The sequence below is a fragment of the Apis cerana genome, linkage group LG2 (assembly GCF_029169275.1).
Source record: "Apis cerana isolate GH-2021 linkage group LG2, AcerK_1.0, whole genome shotgun sequence".
NCBI lineage: Eukaryota > Metazoa > Arthropoda > Insecta > Hymenoptera > Apidae > Apis > Apis cerana.
The window spans coordinates 3,039,138-3,065,742 of NC_083853.1; the positions used below are offsets into that span (position 1 = coordinate 3,039,138).

Here is a 26,605-nt window from a genome sequence, read left to right on the forward strand (position 1 = left end):
TTCGAAAAAATTCAATATATCTAAAAGTATATACGGTGTTGAAATTTCATCTAAGAGATTTTTAGTCAATGGAAAGGAATATTAAAGTTAATAAAATATGTTATCATTAATAGAATTTTACTATAAAAATTGATCATTTAATAAATTATAAAATGTATCTTTAAGAGTTTGTTTAGATAAATTGCGAGAGGTAATTAATTAAAAATAGTTCATTAAATTATATTCTCTATCTTTTTAAGACATTTATATTACATTATACGTATAATATATACTTTTAGCGAATCTGATAATTTTCGTATTTTCTAAAAAGATATATAAGATTCCAAAGAGCATTAATTCTATAATTAATTCTATAATCAATTATTTGGAATAAAACTTAAACTGTTTTATACTTTTTATATTCTTAGTAAAAATTCGAGTTATAAGAAAAATTTTATTTTGAGCTTAATATCAAGAAGAGTAAGTATCAATCTGAATAACTATCGAATATTATAGTTACATGGAATGTGTATCGTAGCGTAGCTTCAGTCTTCGTACAGTTAATAATGAAATACCGTATAGTTCGATCTTAAGCAAGTTTGATCTCTCTGGCTAGTCATCTTCTAAGATCTATGATCTAATTATATTTTAACTTCCTGACAATTTCGTCATGCCTTTAATAGACCTCTCCATCCCTTTCGATGAAGTATAAGTAAACGTAATGGGTTTCCTTATACATTTCGATAATATAATTGCATTGCATTAATTAAGAATATCTTTAGAGTTTTGTGAAATTCTTTAAGCAATTGAAAATTATACTGGAGATAAAACAAATATTTAAAAATTCATTGCTATGTATATGATTCTAAAATAAAATTTTAATTTTAAGATATTCGTTAAATGCTTGTAAAAGAATTAAAATTTACTATATAGATCATTATTATAGTGTTGCAAATTTTTATTTATATATTTAACATATTTAGACAAAATTAGAAATATCTAATCCAAACATTCTTTTACTGTCAAATTAAATAAAATTGTAAGATAAAGTGCAACAAGAATTTTTAAATTAATACAATTAACAATTCTCACAAATTTAAAATAATAAAATTGTTCATTGAAACAAAAAGAATCGTGTAGAAATACGCACATATTTTAAAGAGTCTATATTTACTAAAACATTATACGTTTCACGAAAACTTCCTCTTTTTTCATAATCTTCGTCAGTTAAATAAATTCTTCGATTTTAAAAACGCGAACAACTTTTATCGATAATGAAACGACGAAATCAAGTTTATTGCAAATTGCCTCCACAACGATTTTGCAGGCTTGTTACATGGGGAGCATCAGTTCGATATACACGATAATTACAGAAAGCAGCGTGTAAATATAAATTTTAATATCCGAGAATCGACGAGTAATGCTTTTTGGATAACGGCGATTCCGTAGCGAAATCGGCCCATCTCAATTTCTCCAATTCCCCTATCAAAATTTCTCCTAACCCTTATATCAATGGCGTACAATCACACGTGTGAATAGGTTTCATATCTGGCCTCGCGTGTATATCGTACGTGCGTTTGATTGGAATTGATCCATGTACATGCACAGAGGTATGAAATGAAAGAACGCGAAATCGTTAATTATTCGTAACGTTATCCGGTTTTTGATTAATTTTGGTGGGCGAAAGGATATGAAGATATTTCACGCCTCACGATTGACGAATTTCGTGTACAGTTCAATTATATATTATCAAATATTTTTATCGAAGTTTTATCGTTTTCTTTTTATTTTTTTATAATAATTATTCTGGAATTGAAAATAAATAAAATAAATCGAATTTTATTTTGTTGCTATAAATTCTCTTACGATTTCATTATATATTATTTTCACTTTGATATATAAACTAGTAATTTTCAAATAATTGGATCGGAAGAGAATCGTTTCTTTTATTGTTAGGGAATTAAAGATTATTAAAAACAAATTAATTTTTAGTTAGATCGATTTCATTTCAGATTGTTGTTTTAAATGAATATATGACGTAATTGATGAAATAATGAAATAAGAAAAGGAAGACAAATACATAATGTGTAAAATTATTTTTCTCATCGATCAAAGTCATGTATATGAGCAATGTGCAAATTTCGTGTCCGGTGGAATTCTTCGCTTTATTTCAGTTATAAGGAACGATAGAAAAAAAATAAATATGTTTTGTTTAATGACTTTATGTTGAAATTCTTGCTTTTTTCAATATAAAAATATTGTAAAGAAAATTTATTAATTGTAAATATTTAGATTAACAAAAATTGAAATCACAAAATTAATATTTTACAAACTTTTTTTTTGACAATACAAAAACATATTAATATTATTTACATGATCAAATGTAAAATGGAAACAAGCTTTTATCTTCATCAAGATCGTGAAATAAAATTTCTTTAAATAAATTAATTAATTCGATTATTATCAACCAATTGGGTTAATCCATATATTGGATAAAATAAAAGAATGAATTTTAATATTTAATCATGCAATATGCATCTATATTGCAATGAAATTTTATGAATGAGAAATAATAGCATTACTGTCTTCCATTACTTATCGTTCAAAAGTTGACAAATACTACCTTTAACCGATCCTGGTTCGCACAATCAATTTTCAAATTTATTAATTGGTCACTAAAAGTTGTCACAAGCGTTGGATGACCAACTTTCCATAGACGTTAACTCATCTAACGATCTAATCATAAGACAAATTGCTCTGCCAATACTAAAATAAATCACTCACTGTCACTCCCATTTCTAAGAGCTGAAATATATTGCACTTTAAAGACAAAAAAAGAAAAAAAGAAAGAAAAAACAGAAAAATTATACTAAATAAAATAATAAGACATAATATTTATAAAAAATTTTGTATAAATATCATCCACTTTATGCAAGAGACAGAAATATGTTATTTCTTTTTTTTATTTTTTTGTTTGAAGTAAATACATTTTAAAATCATTTTTTCTATGTCGTTTTATAAATATGTATCTTTTTGCATGTAAATTCATTTCTCTGATAAAAAGAGAACGAATAAATCAAATAAAATCAAAATAAAAATTTTTTCCATTTAGAATAATAAATATAAATTGCGAATTCTTTTATTTATTATAATAAAATTTAAAACACGTACAATATAAAAAAATATATAAAAATTCACCAATATAAAGAACTCGTTATAATATTTAACGAATGAAACGAATCTTCATTTTTCCTTTTAAATTCACGAAAATATGTATTATATTTCATTTGTATACTTCATTTATCACAATAAAAAATATTCCAAAAATATTTGATTCTTGAATTGAATTCGATAATATTCTCTTTTGCAAAAGAATTCCACATTTCATCAAATTTAAAGCAAAATTAAAATTCTCAATTTCGCTATGAATTTCCCAATGAAATTTAGATTCATCAAAGAAGACGATTCGAAAGAAGAAGCTTCCTCCTTCATCTTGATCTACCTTTAATCTTCCTAAACGTTCTCGCGATCGGGAGAGGGGGAACATTTTTTAAGAATCGCGTTGGCGGGGGAACAACAACAATCGAAACAAACCGGCAAACAACTGGCAAGCTCGCGCTCAACCAGATCGCAGGTGGAATATACGTTTCAATTTGCGAGGGGCGGAATAGTAAGGGAGGTTTCGTTTCGAAGAAAATTACGTTCGTTAAAACGACAACGGGTGGAGAAACAACAACGACTCTACGTCCAAGATACAGGCGTAAGATTAATTGAGAATACAGCTTTGAGACTGCAAAATTGACTCGACGATCCGCGCCCAAGTTGCAGCTAATACGGAAAGCAGACTTTGAAGGACCGCCGGGTTTACAGGATCCTTCAGGGAAATAGAATCTCAAGGATAGGGCGCGAATAACGGCTAACGAGTAGGATGTATTAGATTGTCAAAAGCTCGTGTCAATTGTTCCTTGTTATGTTTACAGTGATTCCAGAGATATAGACGAACGGTTGAAACGTGTTTCTCTCGCAAGAAAGGATGATTATTCTTTAGTTTTATTATTAGTATCTTTTTTAACGTAATAGTGAAATGTCTGTGATACATAAAGATTAGTTGTTTCAACATTAATAAAAGAGGAAATATATTTTATATTCAAAGATATAAATATCATTTTATTTTATTAGATATATTTGTTTGTTCTATATTAAGTTTTTGTATAATATTTAAAATATATTATTTTGGTCATTGGTTAACTTAATTTTTTCTTCTAATACAGTAAAACTTTTAATATCTGAAAGTCTTTATTTAACATTAAAAAATATGTTTCTTTATCTTATACTTTGGAATCGTGGCGATTTAAGAAACAAAAGAATAACGTGTATTCAATTAAACGATATTAAACGATTATACGATAAATAAATATTAAATTTCAAATATAATTGTAAATATATTCGTTGCGTTAGATATATTTTTTCATACTATTTTTCTTTGGATATATTTACGGTCAAATCTTTTATTCAAAGCATCTTTCTTTTTAAAAAAATACAGTAAAACATGAAGCAGTATTATAATATTCGGAAAATATAACAGGTAGGATGATATTTTCCATACGAAATCAATAATCCCTTTCTCTATATTTTGTGAATTCTGTAGTTTTGTATTGTTGTTATGAAAAGTCACTTCGTTCCGATTCAAGAGTCCTGGATGTTTCATTGTTATCGTTTCTCTGAATTTTTCCGACTGAGTGTGCTATTGATATAATGGTTTGGATTTTCGATTATGATTCAAAATATGAGTTGCATGCGTATGTTTGATAATCCGATCAAACACAGAGAATAGCTATCTCTGCGAATCATTTCGTAAAGTCCACTTTTCACGTCCAAATACTCTAACGTTTATTCACGATTATGCATGTTTTCAGACGATCAAAACGATTTCATTGCAAAATCTCGTATAATATTCAGATTCCTTTTTTTAAAAATATTAAGGATTGATTTCGATATGTTTAATCATTTAATCATTTAATAAATATGAATTTAAATAAAATTTAAATATGAATTTTTACATTGCTACATTATTTTATTATTTTATTATCTTCTTTTTTTAAACGATTTAGTACGAAAAATTTTCTATAAATAATTCAAAAAATAATTACTAGACACTTGTATAAGGAAAAATTTCCTCAAAATGTTTTTAACAACATATTTTGATTTCCTATTGAGGCTCTATGATATGAACCATATCTAAAAGGAATTAGTATGTTACCGATATTGCAATTAATTTCTTTGAGAATTAAAAGAATCTTTTTATACACGTTAATAAATATTAATCCTGGTGCTGCCACTTATCATTTTTAATTCATCAATTGGTCAATTAAAAAGTATACATGGCGGCACCAGGATTACTCTATTTAATGATTACTCTATTTAACTATATATATATATATATATCATATTATTGTCAGTAAATATTCTAACATCCTGAATAAATTAGCTAATTAAGTAATGTTGAGATATTTGAACAAGTATAGAATATTATAGAAATCCAGATCGTGAGATCCTCAAAAAAAGTCAACATAATTTGAAATCATTAAAATTAATTTCTTGAGCCCTCGCTCAAATTAATGCTTCGAATTGATTAGTTTAAAATTTTTCATTCCAAACATCCGTGTATTTTACACACACAGGAAAAATCCAGGGAATAGAAAAATCGAATATATCCCACACCAGATATTCCAGAACAGCGTTAATAAACGACAAACGAGCAAACCCCCCAGAGAGATATTTCTCCGCTTCTTAAATAGGATCGAATCAGAGTGATTAAAAAACGCCGGATATCTCTCTTATTCATTCCACTCCTCTCGCTCTAGCATCTCCACCCTCCCCGCCCTCTCCCTTCCGTTTCGTTAATGGAAACGAGAAAGATGGAGATCGAGATCCTCCGTAATTTTCGACCCGTATTTTCGATAATACATACACGCGATTTTAATAAATTACCCGAAAAGGGGATAGAATGGGAAATTACATCGCGCACACCGTCACCCCCGGATTTACGAGCCGCATTTAATTTACAAATTTAATTTCAGAACGGGAGGGACGGCGCCTTGGAAAGAAAAAAATAGGGGTAAAAAAAAAAAAAAAAAAGGAAAGGAAAGGAAAAAAAAAAGAAGCGATACAACAGGCGGACAAGATATTGCTGACGATGGAGTAGCATTCCAGCGATAAATCTGAACCCACCGCCAACTATGGAAATTAAACTCTTTCAAGTAGGAAGGGAACGTTTCAATTATTTCAATCTTCGAAAGGAGAAACAGTGGTTAAACTGTTGGGTCGTAACGAGCTTGTCAAAGATTATGGCAGTAGGGAAATATCAGAGAGAATAACATATATATATATGTATATAAAATATTATACAGTTATTTTAATTCTAGGTATTTATCGTTAATCTAAAAGTTTACAATAGTTTAGAACAGTTTTGTAATATCCAAATATTTATTTCACATGTAAATGATTGTAATTAAAGGGATGTTATGAATATAAGTAGGTATTTCAATATTTAATTTTGTCGAAAACATTTTCATGTTCTTAATAAAACAAAAAAATGTGGAATCATTTGGGCTTCTTTTTTAATTGTAAATGTTTTAGAATATTGTAAGTCAAGTTTATTTAACTGCAAGACAAAATAATTTGTTTCATGTAAACGATGAAAATAAATTCCATTTAAATCAAAAAATTATACGTTATATAAGCAATATATAGTTGGACAACAATATTTGTTCCGGCAAATTTTTTTCTATCGCTAATTACAGATTCTTAGTCAAGTTCTTTATCTGTATAAATTTCATATTTGATTATATTAAGATTAGATTTAATATTATTTAATTTTCATTTTTTAAATGTTCAAAAATATACATATATAAATTTATCTTTTAACGTCAATGATTTCTCGGCTTTGCTTATTTCTTAATGAAAGATCTCATTAGTCTTAAATTCAACAAATCAAGTTTTTACCCAAGTCCAAGTTTTTAACCCAACATTTGCATAAATGTCTCCCGATATTTACAACAGCTCGCGACATACATTTTCCAAGTTTAAATTTATAAATAAAATACAATATCTTCACGTTCCATGACGTCAAATAATGAAATTTTAATATTTTTTCAATGTTTCCAGTGATATATTTATTGAATATCGAAGAAATAAAATTAGAGAAAAACGATATTTCATGTGTATCAATTAAAAAATAAAAAAAAAATCTCTCAGGAATTATCATTTTAATTAAAACTATGGCAAATATTTCTTTTATATAATGGAATAAATTAAATCTTGGATGAATAAACTATCAATTGGAAATAAATTAGTTAATTTGAACAACTTAAATTGTTAACGAATTTTTGTCACATTTTTAAACAAATTTCATTGTTTTTTAGCAAGATCAAAAGCAATTTTATTCGTTGATTGTTGACATGACAGAAAACAATTAAAAAGAATATTTTATAAATGAGAATAAAATTGAAATTTATTCGAAGTATAAAATTATATTAGGTGCATGAGAATATTTTAGATTTATATTCTGTTTTATGATTTCCAATCTATATAAAGTGACCTACTTCTATAGATACAATTATTTTTTGAACTGTTCGTTACACAAACAACAAATTTCAAATTTGTACATATTTTGTTTTAAAATAATTTTTTGACAATCCATAAAAAAATGGAATTTCACTTCATTTAATATAAATTTCAATTACTTGTACATATAAATAAAATTTAATATTTCTAACTTTTGTGTTTATTTTGACCTTTAGACTCTGTTGAATTGTCCCACAAATTACGTGCATCAATTCTGTATATATTATTCATCAAATATTGTTAGAAGCTACATTCCTGATAATTACTATTAAATATTAATTTCCGTAAAATTTAAATCTACAAAAATCTAGAATGTTATATTTAAAGATTAAAGAATAAAAGAAATCTTTAATTTCGTTCCTTTAATCACGTTCATAAAAATTTTATCTTGCACAAACATTTGCAATCTATATTATATTATAAATTGTGCATAATTTTAAGAAAATAAATGTATCCTATTTTTATTCTCTTATATAAATAAATCTACGAATATAACTTTTTTTTCGTTATTTCTCTACTTAATACATAACTTGTAAATTAAACTTTATTAAACAAATGATTACAGAAAAGCTGGCAGTTTAGAATTTTAAAAACTTTCACGTTCGTTCTAATCCTTACATTTTTCCCTCTCATCAACTTTTACCATCATCGAATGTCGTCGAAAGTTTCCTACTACTCTTTCGAGAGTAACACTTTCGAACACAGAAAGGAACTCCCGATTCGAGATCAACCACGCAAAATATTCAACGTTCCACGCCAGCTTCCCGTTCTTTCATCGTTGCACATCAAGCTCCCATCCCAACCGAGCTCGACAGCCTCGAAGATGATTAATTAGAAATTTAAGAGTTTCATGCGATGTTCCTACCAGTCTGGAGGCATTATTGAATCACAGCAAGTAGTCTTTGAAGCACTTGCAAGAGGATACATTCCCAAGAGGAATGAGCACCACGCCCCCGCCGCGGGCTAACCAGAATAAACGTGGGTAGATTCTGCGTGGAACACTGCCTTAACCGTATATTGGAATCCGTGATGAAATTGCCCGATGAAAGAAAGTATCAAATGGGATCGAGGATATGATGTCCCTGCTATTGTCGTCTTACTTATTCGATTCGACATTGTTTCTTAAATGATTTTCCCCTAATTAATGTCCATTTAGAAAGATGTGAAAAACAATTGTCAAGTATATTGGAGAGAAATTCATAAATTGCATAAATATAAATAAATAAAAATAAACGAGACGAATTTCAATATATTTTTGTGTTTTGGATATTTTGTCCTAAGAATTTTTTTGCAACGGAATGATAAAATTTATTAAAATCTGGACATAATTTAAAATTTTGTATTTGGCTATAGAGTTATAGGTATACTTTGAGCGTTGATTTATTTTTTAAAGTAATATTCGATAAAAGAAATTGCTTCATACATTTTACGTATTCACAAATCTTCGTTAAAAATAAAGAAATTGGTAATAAATTAAGAGATGAAATATTTGCTGTCGTTGTTAAAAATCAAGAGTATTAATTTCACTTTATATAAGTTTCATTTCTAATTAAATTTCTAAATTTTAATATCTAAATTTTAATTTAATAAATAAACTTAAACCAACCATTTGGTTGTATGCTTTTAACTTTTATTAACTTTAGAATTGGAAAAATATTTTCAAAGATAATACGAATATAAGAAAATTATCAGATAATATCAGATAATATCAGAAGATTATGTAATATGGAATAAATCATTACTATCAATTGTTATTGCCATTCACGCGTTTCGTTCGATCGATTTTGCAAATATAAGACAAGAAATTTAAGATTAGGGATATAATATTCGTGAATGTTTGGAGTTTTCGAGGATCTGGCTTGACTGAATTTCGTTCGGTCAATAATGTGTTAATATTATCGGTAGAAAGAAGGTATTACGTCGGTGAAAAAGCACATTTCAGGAAAAGTGATGAGCAAAGTTGGCCAAGTCAAATAGAAGCAGGCAGAAGATTGCGTCTACCTCGAACTTTCTTCAAATCGTAAAGATTAAGGATTGCCTCTGATCCATGGAAACGCTGCGTAAAAACATTTGATCACGTGAGTTGTCGTGAAACGCGTAATTTCGTTAAGTTATCCTTGAAATATACGCGGAAAATGAAGGGAGAAAAAAAGATGGAGAAATATGCTTTACACACGTTGATATTTCTTGTTTTCATGTCTCATGTCTCTTACAATTATGTATCAACCCTTTCATAAGTGGAGAGATGTTTACGAAGAAACATTTTTTAAATATATTTTTTTATTTAAATTTATGTGTTTGTTCTTTATGTTAAAAAATAGAACGTTTCAACTAATAAATCATCAAAACCAATGATAATTCTATTTTATATGAAACATTATGATGATTTGTATATAGAACAATTTCTTTACTAATATCAAATCCTTTTAAACTGTAAAAATATTCAAGTTTCAATGCTTTTAAATCAACAAATATTTCCAAGCGAAATTTGTGTAAAACAATGGCAAAAAAAAAAAAAGAAATTTTTGATAATCGATTTTAAAAAGATTTTTCGTCGAAGAAAAGAATAAATAAATTGCCAATTACAACTTCTATTTGCGCTCTACTTTTGCGAATTTCCTTAGTAAGACAGCGGCATGAAAATTTTTACCACCATTTTCTACCACCAATTCTCTACAAGAAAAGAGAGAGTATCTCTTATTGGTCAGATATCATAGCGCGGGAGACTCGAAAAAGCAACGAAGTGGACGGCCGGGCAACGTGGTTTAATTTCTTCCTACCTACGATATCGTTCTTAAGAAATTCACCAGCATTTGCATTATTAAATTCTCACGGTTCGTGCGCCGCGTTTTCGAGCCACGTTTTACATTCACAACCGAGCTGGCTGGGGGAAAGAATTAATTGATAAACTTGGGACCTTGTAAGCAGGAAGATATTATTATTAGATAGCCCCGTAAGTCGCGAATACACTTTGAAGGACCTGCGCAACCTACAATTCCCCCGAGGCAATGGGGAGGGAGTGCTGCGAGAGTAGCATGGCGGAGAAGTCGAACTGAAATAAACGAGGGAGACCTCCTCCTTCCCTCTCCTCTCCCAACGACATGGGTTAGGGGAGAACAAGGTTCAGTTGCTTGGGATATCTGTGGTGAGACGTACAGAACGAAGCGTATTACCGTCTCTCGAAATTCCTAGTGACCTCTATTATTACGTAACTCTGTATTCTCGCAAATTGCAACGTGTATTTTGATGTAGTCTATCCGATCCGTGTTGACAGAGACTATATTCCTTAACAATCCCTTAATCCATTTAATACTATCGCTATTAGATTATATTGTTGAACAATATTATCGCGAAATGATGTATCTTCTTTTTTTTTTTTTTTTTTTTTTTAGAAGTATCAAAGATTGTTTCTTTTTAAATAATCACTCACAATTAATCCATATTAAGAAATCATTAGATATTTAACGATAAAATATTTCTTTTCGATTAAAAAGACTTTATCTTCCATCATTTATTTAACATTTTTTAAACAGCTTTCTTCAAGCCTCTCTAATTTTTTCGTTACCACAAAGAAAAAAAAAATATATCCTCGGTATCCCGCCGAGCATTTCATCCCCACTTTCACCATTTCACCGCGCAAACGCGATGCATTAATTGCACATTATGTTCCATAAAGCCGAGAATCGTTTTAGATCAGAGAGGGGGAGGAAAAAAAAAGAGGGAAGAAAGGAAGAAAAAAGAAGGGGGAAGGAAAAAAACGAGCAACGATGGGGTGGTTAGCACTTTTACCGACCGAGGCGAAATTTTCCTCGCTTCTAAAAGCGGTTTCCGAGGCGAGAGGAGACTCGGCGGAATTTTCATATTTAGAAGAGGGCTATAATTAATTTCATTCCAGTTGTCGATCAATAGTCGTGGCCGTAATTAAAAGCGGTAATGAGAGACTGAAAAACCGAGTGACACGGTAACTCCGTTATCGCATTATCCACGGTTTATCACAGCATGGAGGGGCGAATTTAAGGTGGCCGAAAAAGTAATTATCGATTGCCATTAGCGGCGTAGTAACGTTAGATTCTTTCGACACGCTTTCACTTTGTCGCCGTTATCGAGAAGATAATGGCGAAGAAAAAACGACATTGTGGAAGAAAAAGGGGGGAGGGGACAGAATGGGGAGGAAAACCCGTGGTGATGCGGGTTGGGAAAAAGAAGAAAAGAAATTATGAAAAGAAAAAAGAGAGAATTTTGATACCGAAAATATCTTTCCTGTAGTAATGATGCTCTACGATGAACATATTGATTTCTGTACAAGTTTCTATCATTTTATAATTTAAAATTTTAATCTATGGAAAATATATAATTGAGAGTTTTATGCTACAGTGCCATCTTCTTAAAGTGACATTTCAATAAAGAAAAATTACTTTATATATGTATATTAACGTTTCATTACGAAATAAACAAGTGTTTAAACAGTTTTTCGATTTTCTATATGTATTAAAAATTAATAGAGCACAATTAAAATCGTATTATTTACGGTGAATAATGAAAACATTTAATTGGCATGATAGAATATAATTCATTGAAAAAGTGCACAATGAACTGTGATTTATTGAGACAAATTACATTTACACTATACGTATATTCATCTACATATAAATCATTCAACGATATATAAACAAATTGCACAAAATCTTCCCCACATGATAATTTATAGATTCTATTAAAAGAGATAAATTATAAACTGTACACGCGTTATATATATAAATTTTTCCTTAAATTTATATAAATTACTCTAACTCTATGTAATATACTGCTAATAAATACAATTTCAATAAATCAACAATACAAATTCACCTCAAATTCATTCGAACGCTCTCATTCCATCTCTATATGACAAAAATAAATTTCGAAAAGAATTTGCGATTCGAAACGATCAAGCAACACTTTGACATCTATGTGTGCGCTAGCAGTAGTAGTCGAAGTAGAGTAGCGTGGCATTTGTCAGGCGTAGGGTGGAATTCGAGACTTCCGCCCTATGCAGTGACCGAAAAGCACAGAAGCTCGAGTAACGTCCACAGATTAGCATAAACAGTATTGTCTTTGGAGGATCAAGTAACGGGGGCGCAGAGACTCGCAAAGGGCTCGATAGGATTCGATCGAAATAAGCAAACAAGCTTCGATCCAACCGTGTGGAAACAGGGTTAGGCAAAGGTTTGTCGGACGTACGATGAATCGCGGTAAAACAACACCAGACGGATCTCCGACCATATATCTAACCGCTATATTTTACCTCAAACGTCTCTTGGCTTTTGCTTTGGGGAACGAAGTTTTGATTAATAAGGAAGGGATATATATATAAATATTGTCGATTTCCATACAAGTTTCTTTCGTAATCCTGAGAATAAACATGTTTGTATCCTATTTCCACGAATGATTATTACAATTGGATGTTATCGTGTGTAAGGATTTATGATTTTGTGGGGAAGAGATAATATACTGTTCAAGTCAAAATATTTTCTAAACCAATGGATTTTCGGAACAAATTGTATAATTTTATTTGAAAAGAATGAAATGACTTTGAAATCTTATCCATTCTAAGGAAATGAACAATATTTGTTAAAATATTTTTTTTTGATAATTTTGATAATTTAATTTCTTGTATATCAATTTGAATTGAAAGTTTTAATATGCACGACGAAATAATTGAATACTAATGGAAATTTAATCTAATTAAATTTATTACAACGTAAAATATTTTCATTTTAATAATGGCAAAATTGGTTAATTAATAATGATTGGAAGAAGAATGAAGCTTGATTTATCTGAAACTTAAATAATAATAAATTAATAAATTTGAGAATTGTTGCTATAAATTATGTGCATATCTATTTAATAATTTTTGTCGCCAAAGAGAATTTACTCACAATAAAGTATTGCAGTGAAAAAAGTGAAATGAAATTTTTGCAATACAACGAATCAAGATAATCAATATCGTGTTCTTATATTAATATAACCATTATTCAACACTTTAATGGCATCAAGTAAATTTGCTCAGTCATCTTATTATTGAATACTACGTCCGTACATTAAAATACGATATTTCTTCGTGGCTAATTAGACTCTTGTTGATAACGTGACATCGTGATGACAGTGATCAATCAAAGATAAAAAAACGAGAATGGAATTCAGATGAAGATAATTCCGATAAATAAAATATAAAATTGATTTTTAAAAAAAATAGAAAGTGGTTGATAGATGTATAGAGTTAGAAGAACGAAAACTTCATAAATGATATTTCTTCCGATTTATTTAAAAATAAATTCGAAACTTTTGAAATGATTAGAAATATATAATAAATAGAAATAACCGAGAGATAAGATAATCGATAACAATCTAAAAAAGAGAAAGAAAAAAAGAAGAATAAATAAGTTAGAAAATTGACCTTGACCTTGAAATACAAGGCCAACATTTTTCCATTCCATTCCATCGTGCTCTATTCACTGAAAGGATAACGAATTGTAGGGAGCCACTACATGGTGGGCTTAGAATTCAGAATTTGTAGAGAAAGGTCACAGCATAAATCAGCCCTTTCAAGTTTGTGCCAAACCATCACCCTCCACAATAGGACTCTTTACGAACCACTAGTTTACCCATTGTACATTGCCTTCAATTTCGTCATTGCTTCTTTTATCACTTCGAAAAACCTGACCAATCACATCATTCAATGTGCAGTGATTCATTCCTTTGACGACTTTTTTCTTTGTTATTCAATTTCTTTTCTTTTATCCTAATATTCTTTTTTTATTTATTTCAAATTTTTCATGTTTTAACTAATTTACATGCATTTTTACAATAATAATAAATTAATTATATATATGTTTAATAATTTTTTCTTTATTATACACAGATGAAAATTTTAATTAAAATTAATAATAACGGAATTTATAGACAGAAATAAATAATTTATATATATATATATGAGTTTATAATTATAGTTTATAAATTTATAATTTAACAAAACTTTAACAAAAATATGAAATTTACAAATCATTACTTTTATCGTTATTTTCTAACCGATGGATCTCGTTTCAGGAATTTCTCAAAAAACGAAAGTAATACAGTCAACGTGGAAAGAAGTGGAAAACTGTTAACAACGATCCTTAATAGTCTTATAAAGTCTCACGAAGTCTCACGGAGCACGACAGCATCGAAAGTGCATGCTTTCGAGAAGGATACTATCTACTTCGACGTCCACATACAGATGTTGCTTGTTGTAATCCAATAGTTCGAATTCTGAATGACGTATATAGCATATAAAACCTATGATGCGAACGGAATATGGGTTCGAGACATACTAAGAGATCTCTGGGAATTCAGAGATTTATATATAGCTTTCACACCGTCCTGTCTCCATCGTTTCGCTCTTTTTGCATCAAAAATATTGCATCAAGTATCGTGAAATATTTCATGGCAAGCTGAGATAAACTGGATTAATACCATCTCTTTCTCTAAAAAAAAAAGAAGAAAAAAAAAATTTGAATGAATAGAAAAATGATCTCTCGTTGCCAAAGATTAATATGCCAGATCGATTAAATTTAGTTTTTTGAATTAAAGTGAAGATACGTGTTTTTACTCTCTAAAATATTATTACCATTTATTCGTAATATAATTAGATACGTGTATGATTATTTTTATTAATAATTTTGAAATAACACGCAATAATATACACGTATCATTTTATTCGTATTCAGTTTACGTTTAAAAATTCACATAAGATGTATTATTTCAAGTCAAAGGAGAGGACAACACTTGTTGAAACTCGAAAGTATATTTCGAGTCAATTTATTCGACCTTACCTCGACCGTACAAAGGAAATATTTATTTCACAAATTCCATCGTTTATTCACCAAAAAAGAACTGCGGGTTAGGTTTTCCCATAAAATATTCCACCCACGAATACTTTATTCTCGGTCGAAAATTTCGAGGGCAAAGATATCGGTCGAAGAATTTTCTTTTCCTCCTTTCTTTCTTTCTTTTTTCAGGCAAAAAAAAAAAAAGAAAAAAGAAAAAGAAAAAAAGAAAATTATCATGGCACAGGATAAAAGCTTTGAGGACCTACAAACAGCCACGGCTCCCGAGGGAGGCGCGGACGCCACGGGATCCTGCGTGTCTGGAAAGTTGAACGAAAATAAACGAGAGAGCCTCGATGTAGGTTGAGGGAATGAGGTTAAGTTCTAGGATACCGGAATCCACGGTTGTGGTACAGGACGAATACAGACTTGGAGGACGAAATTTATGCACCAGACTTCGAAGTAAATTTATACCATGAGACCTTGATGAAATTCACCCTTCGAACGGGACAACGTTTCGACGTTCTTGGAACGGCCGATTGAAAAGTAATGCATTTCTAAGGAAAGTTTTTAATATTATCCTCGGATTGCTTGTCATTGAACGTATTTTTTTTTTTCGATAGTCGCTTTCGAGGATCAATGGCTGAGCGAAAATCTTAAAGAGGGTGAATTATTCGTCAGAAGGCAATAGGAATATGTTAGATCGGTTTGTACAAGGAATCTTGATGAAAGTTTTAAAAATAGTGTTTATTCGAAGTTTGATTTCATGGATCTTTGGTTCGTTGATATTGACACTATTATTTTTATATTATTATAACTTATTAGTATATATAGTATAAGTATTAAGATTGGTTAAGATGAATAGATATCGAATCTGTCATACTAAATAATTTAATTCAAAACTTGATAAAATATTTAATTAAAATATTTAATTCTCATACATTTTGGCTATAAGTAATTTTATGTAAAATGTATGTATGTATTTTATGTAATTAAATAAAAATACTAATAGGAATTTATTATTATATTTTTTTCGATGAGCAGAGCATGTACTTTTAAGAGTTCTCGTTTTTCTCAACACTTTGTATATTAAGAAGATATCATCTTATATTTTCAAAAAAAAAGCATGCATATCCACTATGCATGCTAATACACATACGCGTTATATATGGTAAGTAAGTATGATGGTAAATATGTAAAAATAAAGCGATGCGTCGTTTCGTAGTCAAAAAAGTATTACTCCATTTTACGAAGCTTATATCATAAAATGTGTGCACTTTTCTTCTGAAAGCGCAATGTTAGAAACGATGCACAAAGTCATTGTTTATCACCGAAGCTTCGTAATGCGTGAATAGCATTTGGCAAAGTGCGAGCTGCAATTTCTATTTTTCTTTTCTTTTTTTATTTTCTTAGTTGATGCACTTTTTCGAAACGATTATCGATCGAGAATTAAAAATTTAAAAATTAACTGTAAAAAATTGAGCAACATAAAATAATTTTTTGATTCTTAACCAATCATTATCCAATTATTTAACACTCCTAATATTTAATTTTAATTTTAAATTTGTAATTTGTAATTTAAATATCGAAATATATAAATACTTGTTTACAAATATTTATATAACAATAATACTTTTAAAAAATTTTAATTTAAAACTTACCCATGAATGCAGCGAAGTTAATATTGTGAGAAACCTTGCCACAGTTTGCAAACTTTTTCTGAATCGTGATACAGTGATTGGTAACTGGAAAAAAAAAATAGAAATAGACCAATAATTATATACATTTTTTTCATGCGTTTTAAAAAAAACTTGCTCAAATTAACAATTCTCTAAAAAAATATAAGACTTCTAATTTTTAATTAATAATAATTTCTATACCATTGTCTTAATTTTGTCAGAATGTTTCATTCAAAATATCCAACTTCTCAAACATTCTAAAATCTCATTGTATCGAATCATTTTTGAAGATCAACTGAGCTCATATACCTTCTGATTGTTAATCGTTTAAGACAGACTCCTTCAACGCATCGCATTTAATAAATAATTCGTGCACGAATCTCTTCGCGATGCTCGTTAAAAACTTTCGAGGAATATTAACGAACTTAACGACCTATTTCTCCCTACATTTCTATTTTATTAAACAGATTTCTCCGAGGTTAAAGTAAACAGAATAGTTATATAAGCTCACGCATGCTCCTCTCCTCCCCTCCGCTTCCCTCCCTTCCGCTTCATTCACGAACGAAGTGGAGAAAGTGGAGCAAACACCGATTACCGATTAATCCGAACTTTCGTGGCTGCGAACTGAAAGAACTTGACGCAGAATCCTGATCCAGACTCGGTCAAAAATTACATCGAGCCAAGTACCATAGAATTTTTCAAAGTTGGTAATTGACCAGGTTGAAAGGATTTGTCGAGGAAGTCGACATATGAAACTTTTAACATTTTTAATCCTAGAAATAGCTCAATTCGTTCGAGCTAAAACTTATACAAAGGGAAAATATTGCTGAATTCTTCCTGAATCAAATCTCTCGAAGTAATGAATTTCGTGTTGCCTGTTTTATCACTGTATTCATCATCGAGAACATAAAGATGCATTCATCCGGAAATATAATTACACGTATCTACTTATTTTATCGCGATATCGTTAGACGTGTCGATAAGCAATATTTTTGGGAAAGATATAATTTTCTCGATCATTTATAATATTGATTCATACGTAACACAAGCAAGCTTATTATTCGGTCGTTGGACGACGATCGCCTCTTCCTCGAAATTTTTCCCCTCGGAGGAGAGACATTTTCGGAGGGTTGATGCGCGTTATCGGATTAGAGGGTGGGCAAGGCGCAGAGCGCATCGCGCCGACACGGACATGTCACGGCGAATATATACGTATTATCTGGGAAAAGTGCAGCGGTCGAGTCGGCAGGCTGGAAACTAGACGAGAATAAACTGGAGAGCCGTGAAATGGATCGCGGCAACAGGGTCAAGTTTTCGCCTGTATCGGAATCCGACGATGAGATGGGATCGAAAGGGGCGTGCACCCCCGCGCCACGATATTTTTAGAATGGTTGAAAGAAATTGGACAACTGGAAGTAACGTGTGACGCGTTCGGATAATGATGTTTACCGTTTATTTGTTTATTCGTTTTGTGATGAAGGGTGGAAAGGAAGTGAGAATAAAATTTTTTATATTTATACATATATATATTATTCTCGATATCGATGATGAATTTTTACTTTATACGTTTGAGTGAGGAGGAGGAATAATTTCCACGAGACTTATGAACTAAATTATCGATAGCATTAAATAGAAAAATTAATTTCAATATACTAACAAAAATTAAATTTATAATAATAAAATACTAATTGCTAATTTCATACATATTTATAAGCTGTATCAAATTTTACAAATTGTAACTTTTTAATCGTATATAAAACTAGAGTAATATTGAATGTTAAAAAAAATTCAAAAAAATACCATTCCATCGTGACATTAAAAAGAATAGAATATATATAATCCTTTCCATTCTTGCTTAATCCAGTACAACTTCATTAACGCGAAACTGTTTTAATTTTAAAAAACGAGAATTCCAATATATCCAGATCTAAACTGTCTTTGTCTCACACGCCCATTATCCCGCCACAAAATCGATTTTTCCACTCTGTATGTGTACGCTCACATCGAAAGCATTAATCTGGCAAACGAAGCACGATTAAACACAATCGCGTGTCGTGCATCGTGGACACGTATAGTGTATAGATATAAGCATTTTCCTATAAAAAACTAAAAAAGTAAAAGCAGCCAAGGAAAATTTTAGATTACAATATTCTCTTAGTGACGTCTTACTTTATTATATGACGCCACTACCATTGCTACATCAAGTCACGTGGCTTATCTCTGCCTAATCCAGCAATGGATGTAATATAACGTCACGTGTTATTGAACCAATACCATATCTCCATCCTGCTACTCATGATTGCCAGAAGAGATTATAGATTTTCAGTATGTGACGTCATATTCTTATTTGGCAAAAAGGAAAAAGATACTGAGCTAAATATCATAATGATTTCAAGTTATAACATTGAATTTGTCGACTTGATGTATACATGTGGATGGCGCAGCGACCATATCGCCTTAATCTATTTCCAATAAAATATCGTTTCCCCTCTACTCGTAAGCAGTGAGAGCGTGAAAAAATCTAGAGTCTGGCAACTGAGAATGAAAATCACTGGTGGTGGTATCGTGAGGCCAGGCGGGGATAAACTCGGGGAAAAGGGACGTGTATAGAGACATGGAAAGAAGTTCCCTTTGAAACGGAGCTGCGGGCGTGGGGTTAAGTACTGAGATAGGCGGGCACGTTGATAGAAAAGAACATCGTTTGAATACAAGATGGGTCGAAAAAATTGAGCTGAAATCGTGCATATTGAAACGCGCATTTAACATTCAAATCTTACAAATGTATAGGATAAATCTGTACGATGCTCGGTGTTGATTTTCGACAGGTGGATAAATAAATGAACGGATAAATAACGTTCGTCGTTGTATTTGTATTTGCCGAATTGATTATTTTATTTTAGTGTAATGTAAATAAAGTGGGAAATTGGAAATTTAGATGAAAATATTTGTGACAGTTTTGCAAACGTATCGTTTATTGGAAATATATTCTGTAGATAAATATTTTTATTCTTATTATTGGATTAGATTATTATTATTATTATCTATAAATAATAATAATTTATTTTAGTTTGGAACGATATATAATATTTGGAAATGATAGCATTTTTTTTATCTGCACAGATATATTCAAATACTACTTGTATCTGAAAACGGAAGATTTCGTGAAAAACAAGAAAAAACCTAAAAGAATAGGAAGGAACAGTATTTTTTAAAAATATTTTCCATTTTCTCTTCGCAATTATGACTCGACTCACTCATATAGGACGCTCTATGCAAGGTCGAGGAAAACAAATTTCCCTGATTCATAAATTTCGTTGGACGAGGTGCGAGATGGATAGCAATTAAATTAAAATTTCGCTTAATTGCCACGATTAACATTTGAATCTCAAAACTTTTCTGAAATTTATGCAGATTTGCAAAGAACCTTTTCGAACGCAAAAGTGTGGATCGTTGAAAGGCGGCGGAAGAAGCGGCAAATCAAGAAAGTTGCGCAAAGAAGGATGACCAAATATGCAAATTAATTTAATAATAAATTCCATCGATTCCATAATTTACTTCCACAACGAATTCTTCTTTCGGATATAGGGCATACCTCCTATAAAATCGGTATCCATCCTTTTTTTCTTTTCTTTTCCTTCTTTTTTTCTTTTTTTTTCAATGATTGGCTCTCTCGTGGCAAGTTTTAACGCGCGTACCGTGATATTGAGATTTTGGAGCGGATTCAAGGAACGTGATTTGCTCGATTGCACCGCTCTTTTTTCCTTGGTGCAAATATTGCGGGGCAAGAGTAAGTGTAACACCGCCCTACAATAACGCGACTTTTGGAACTTAATGCCGGCCAAAACTGCTCTTTCGCTCCTTAAAAAGATACGACGAGCAATTAAGGCGCCATTACACTTCGATGATTTACGAATTAAGAAACGAAGAGTTTTGTTTATTCAACGGATCTTTAAATATCTTTAAATTGGAGATTATGTATTAAAAAAAATGATAGTGTTTGGTTGAATAATAAATTGGTATCATTTTGGTCGAGGAGTCGAGTATAAGTAAAATTCATTTATATTATGTTTTTGTTATTAAACTATGAATAATTATGCATTTAAGTAGCGTTATAGATATAAAATTATTCCAATCTATAATTGTATCAAAATTATGTTTATGATTTTATTAATAATCAATGCGATTCGAAAATTTAAATTAAAAGAAAAAAAAAGAAAATTTTATTTGAGAAATAAAGCAAATCTCTAATTTAAGCTCCATTTCTTTAATACATTCATTTGATTTTATATAAAAAAAATCTACAGGCTATTTATTAAATATATCGTATTTATCATTGATATATATAAGAATTACTTGATAAAATATTAAATGATGTATATTTGATGTACATTTCTTTAACTGCAATAATTCTAGATTTTACGTTTCGTTGCAAATTTCAATTAATCTCACCAATTTTCAAATATTCAATAATACCTATTCAACGCATATTCTGAAATGTAAATATTGTCCCGAAATGTAAACGCAGTTTAAATATGCGATACCGTGCACCGATTATCGATCTTTTGGACAACTGATGTTGCGGTTAAGTGACGTTCGAGTAATGGACATTCCACTGTGCTACAATAAAAAAGACTGACACTGTTTGACACTGAAAGGATTCGTTTCGAACACGAATAATATTTTCTCGATATTTCAACAAATAACAAATACTACAATACTCCAGAAAAAATTATGTATTTTTCTTTTTTAGTTATATACCATTATTGTATTAATTATTATTACTAATTATTTTTTATTATTATTATTTTTCTTTTTTTATGAAAATAAAATAATATCGTAATCTCTGAGAGAAAAATTATCTGTGAATCTGGAAATTGCGATCTCTAAGATTTACCAAATTTTATTAAGAACTTTTAAAAATTGTTTTCCTTTGAATTCTCTCCTCCGATTCTAGCAATATTTAACCCGAGATTCATGAATATTTATTGGATCTCATCGATTCACTCATACTCAAATTCTAAATTTTACATCAATTTTAACTCTTTAATTATATTCAAGTGAAGATTCGAGTGAAATGTTTGCTTTGATGATTACTTGTTTTTTTTTTAAATATTCGACATTTTAAAAGCTTACATTATATCGTATATTTCAGTGATACAAAAAAATGATGTTAAAAGTCTAGAATGAAAGACCATGATTTATGATTTCTCTCGTTTATAATATTTTTTGCGCTAAAAACTAAAAATGCAAAGAATCGATGCAAAGAAGTGATTAATGCATTATGAATTAACGTTGATTCAATCTATTTTCCTTAATCATTTTATTTAGATCATATTTTTTAATCTATTCACATTACATTTATATCATATTAACATTACAAACACGAAATATTTAATAATTATAAGATAATTCGATATTCTTTCTCGTTATTATTGAAATAATTGGCAAAGACAAATTTTCTCCATTTTCCTAATCCACTATACCACTATCACCAAAGTTTCCAATAAAAATTACTTCTTCTATCTCTGATAGAATAGAATATCGCCTGAACAAAAAAAAGAAGAAAAAAAGAGAAAAAGAAAATAGAAATACATTTCCTCGATCCCCTCGATTTTTAGAAACTATCTCACCAAAGTTTCCATCAAGTTTCCATCTTTCCTTAATTTTCCCCCACCCTACCACTCGATCATCCAATTTTTCCCGAATCCACAGACTATAATAATCGCAGAAGAATCTTAAACAGATGCTTAAAGTGTTCTCGAACAAGAGCGCGAAGACAAAGACATCGGGCGCAATTCTATTATCCCGCCGTGAACACAACCGAGTACGAGAAGCTCGCTAGCAACACAACCGGTCGAAAACCATAAGATAGCGAATAAACAAGCGACGAACTGAGAGGTTAGACAGCAACGGGAAAAGGAGAAAGAGAGAGAGAGAGAGAGAGACGGATCGATAGAACGATAACGATGTAAGGAATTCTCGACAGGGATTTTTGGTTAAGTTCATGCTCGAAGCGAATACGTTTCCAAAGGATGGAGCTGCGCGCGGTCGCGAATATCGGAATTCACAATACACGTATAGAGACCGGTGAACCAAAGTAACCGCGAGAGTGCTTTGAAATGGGTTGCGGGAACAAGGTTCAGTTCTAGGATATCAGAATATACGGCCGAATAACGGTGCAAAGTACGTGGCACGATGAAATTTATGATACGAACGGAAAGAGCTCTCCCTCCCCTCCTCCCTCCTTTTCCTTCTTCCTCTTTTGCCCTCCAACGCGGTGGAACAAAATTTTTCGGTCTTTCTCTCTTTCTCTCTCTCTCCCCTCTCCTCTCTCTCGTGCGAAATCTAGGATCTTTACACGCCACGATCGTAACTTCTTCGTCGTCGACGAGTATAAATTCCTCTTTCTCTCCCTCCCCTCTCCCTCGATCGAAACGAGAAAAATCTCGATGTCTCTCCTCTGCGCTGTACCCTTGCCGAGCGAGAGTATCGGGCGATCAACGGGGACGATCTTCGGAATTATTCACTCTATCGCGTGGAATTATATCTGTAAAAATGTGAACGGTATCGCGGGAGGAAGAATGATCCTTTCACGGGAGAGATTTCTGTATTCGTCATCGAGGGGGAGGGGGAGAGGAGAGGATATCCGCACAAAGACGAAATTCTGAGGTGTTTATCTAACCTGTTTTCGCGAATATGTGATGAATAGAAGCGTGGTTGACAGTTCCATTATTGTTGAAATTTTCTTTTTCTTTTTTCGTTGATATTAAAAATGTTAATAGGTAAGGATGAAATTAGGAGAATCAAATATCACTTAATTCGAATTATCAATGAATATATATTTCAAACAGTATCTCTACGAATCCAAGAATTTAGAATTTAAAGATTTCTTTTTAACATATATAATAGGAAATAATCAATCATTGAAACTCAATTTTTCTGTATTTATTCCCAAAATCACAATAAAATTACAAAATTACAATAATTTATTAAATTAGCTTGGAACGAAAAAAATTCTATTCCACGCTCGCGACTTTTAATACAGAATAATACAGAATCATCCACGATTCCACGACGATTATACAACGCGTATAATTACACAGAGAACATTACGTCTCCCCCCTCCTTCCCCCCCTGAATGCGCACGTACGTTCTCTCATTCCTCTTATTTTAAGAGAGACATTTATCGACGAGACGAGACGAACGAAGGGAACGAAGTCCCGTGGGAAACAATGGGCAACTTGCGCCAGACAGGTTTTCGGAAGTTCTCCAATAACAGCCAAGTATTCGGTATAAATATTTGACGAACGCCTCGTTCGTTATACAGGGCAAGTTCTATTTAAACTCGAACGCGACACGTTCCGTCTTCTCCGTATCCGGGGACCGAGAGAGCCCGCCACGGCAATTTCCATTTGAGGATATCACGGTTCTTATTACATATTTGAGTATTTGAGCAGACACAGAGACTGGCTCGAGACTTTTCGAGCAATGTTTGATCCGACGACGACGATGGAATATTTTCCTGTCGGCCAGTGTTCCGATGCCGAATTAAAGAGAACGAATTAGCAACTCGATGGCCAATGAGACGAAGGTGGGTCGAAAGAATTTGTAATCGTTCGCGCTTCTTTCTTCCTTTCCCTTCGATTCAATCCCTGTTTTTCTTTTGATTAATAGGGTTATCATGGGTCTGAGTATTTTATCACACAAGATTATTTTTCTTTTGTTCGAAGAATTACTGTTTAAATTTTTGTAAGTTTGTAGTTGTGCAATATTAATTAATTTTTATATAAATTGACAAATTGTAATATTAATTTTTCTTAAATAGAAATATATTGTTTCTTGTATAAAAAAGAAAAAAATTATTACCAAGCTTTACGTCGAAAAATCTTTAGTTTAAGAGATATTGTAAACTCGAACTTCATAAAACTTTCTCTCCTTCATATGGTTTTATGATCTCCAAGTTATATCTCTTAAAGATTTTTCGATATAAATAGTTTAGTACTTTTTTTTTTTATAGGAATATATATATACGATCCAAAAGTAATATTTTTAAAAGATATTTTCTTCTACTCCTTCCTCTATCATTTGTAAAAAATATACGTACTTAAAAAATCGTTAATTCTAAAGGGAGACTTGAAACGAAGAAATTTTATTTTCTATTCACCTTTCTCTTTCTTTCTTTTAATTAAAAGCTAAAATTATCGAAAATATCGTGGATCTTGCATATCTCGAGGAAGGCGAGGATTTCCAAGAGATATTTTACAGGAGGAAAAGTTCCAAAATCATCAGTGAGAAGGAAAGCCTGCGAACACTTTGTACACGCAGTTTTATCTTCACGCTCGATTACTCACTCGAACGAGGGTATATACACTAGACAATTTCACCAGGGCGCCACAGTTTTCGTAATTTCAACCCGGCATAAAATATCCGTGTAATCGTGACTCTGAGAGAAGACGGGTATTCCCGCCACGGGCGGGCAATTATAATTATTTTTACAAGAATTACCTTCGCTCCGTTGGTTGGACCGTGCCGTTCGACCGTTCGCGGGCGGATATTAAAACGGCTTTTATTTCTCGTGGACGCGTTAAAATTGTTCGCGTGACACGCGTTAAAAGGAAAAATTTACGATTATGTTTGTATTCTTTTTTTTTCCCCCCGCTACGTTTACGGACGTGCATAGTGGCGATGATAAAACGTTAGTCGTTCGAATGGGGGGTAACGGAGTTTGAACGGCAGTTCCAGAGAAGAAAGCTTGAAACTGATTCCGATCCACCGCAACCCGATTCCCCGTTGAAACGCGCCCAAACTTGCAACTATTCGAAAGTATCGATCAACATCTATCAATGGATAGCCGAGTACCATTTTGCAGCCTCTACTTACACGATTCCTCGATTATTCAAACAGTAGGCTACCGCAGTACTCGCGTGCAAAATCCAAACTTTGATGAAAAGTTTCGAGTAAAAATAGAAGACAAAGGAAATTACTGTTACCGAGTCGTCGAATCGGTGAATAAAATTTTCTTCTAATTTTTTCTAAAACTTAATTTTAATTAGGCAAATTTTGTCGAAATCTTGAGGATTTGAAATTTGATCAAATGATTTAGTCAAATGATCGGGATGGATATTATTTTCGATAAACCGTTGCATCGTTTCTTTTGGAATTTATTTCAATATTTTCATTTATAGACAACTCGTTGATTATTACGAACAGATTGTTAAAGATCATTTGGTAAAAGTAACAAAATTTTAATGAAAACTAGTATAACGGAAGAGAATAAGGTTAAAGCAATTTATTTCAGCCCATTTTAATTTAAACAAGCGTTATGGTTTTTAATATCATCCGCTTTCGACGAAACGTTTCTTCCAGTACACGAAATAGCGCCAAAACGTGATTCCACCGGATACAAAATTACACGCTGCGTTTCAAATAACACATTTCAAATAGCAATAAAAAGTCTATTTTATGTGATTCCTGCTT

General features: G+C 31.2%; 1 protein-coding gene across 5 annotated transcripts in view; it reads right to left on the minus strand.

Moving 5' to 3' along the window:
* LOC107992647 (insulin-like growth factor-binding protein complex acid labile subunit) overlaps nucleotides 1-26,605 on the minus strand; it is a 439,321-nt gene that overhangs the window by 110,210 nt on the left and 302,506 nt on the right. For all 5 annotated transcript variants that reach the window (XM_062072148.1, XM_062072149.1, XM_062072150.1 and 2 more), the window contains one exon: nucleotides 17,111-17,194. In XM_062072148.1, the coding sequence (XP_061928132.1) occupies nucleotides 17,111-17,194 (84 nt within the window). The remainder of the gene's footprint in view (nucleotides 1-17,110; nucleotides 17,195-26,605) is intronic.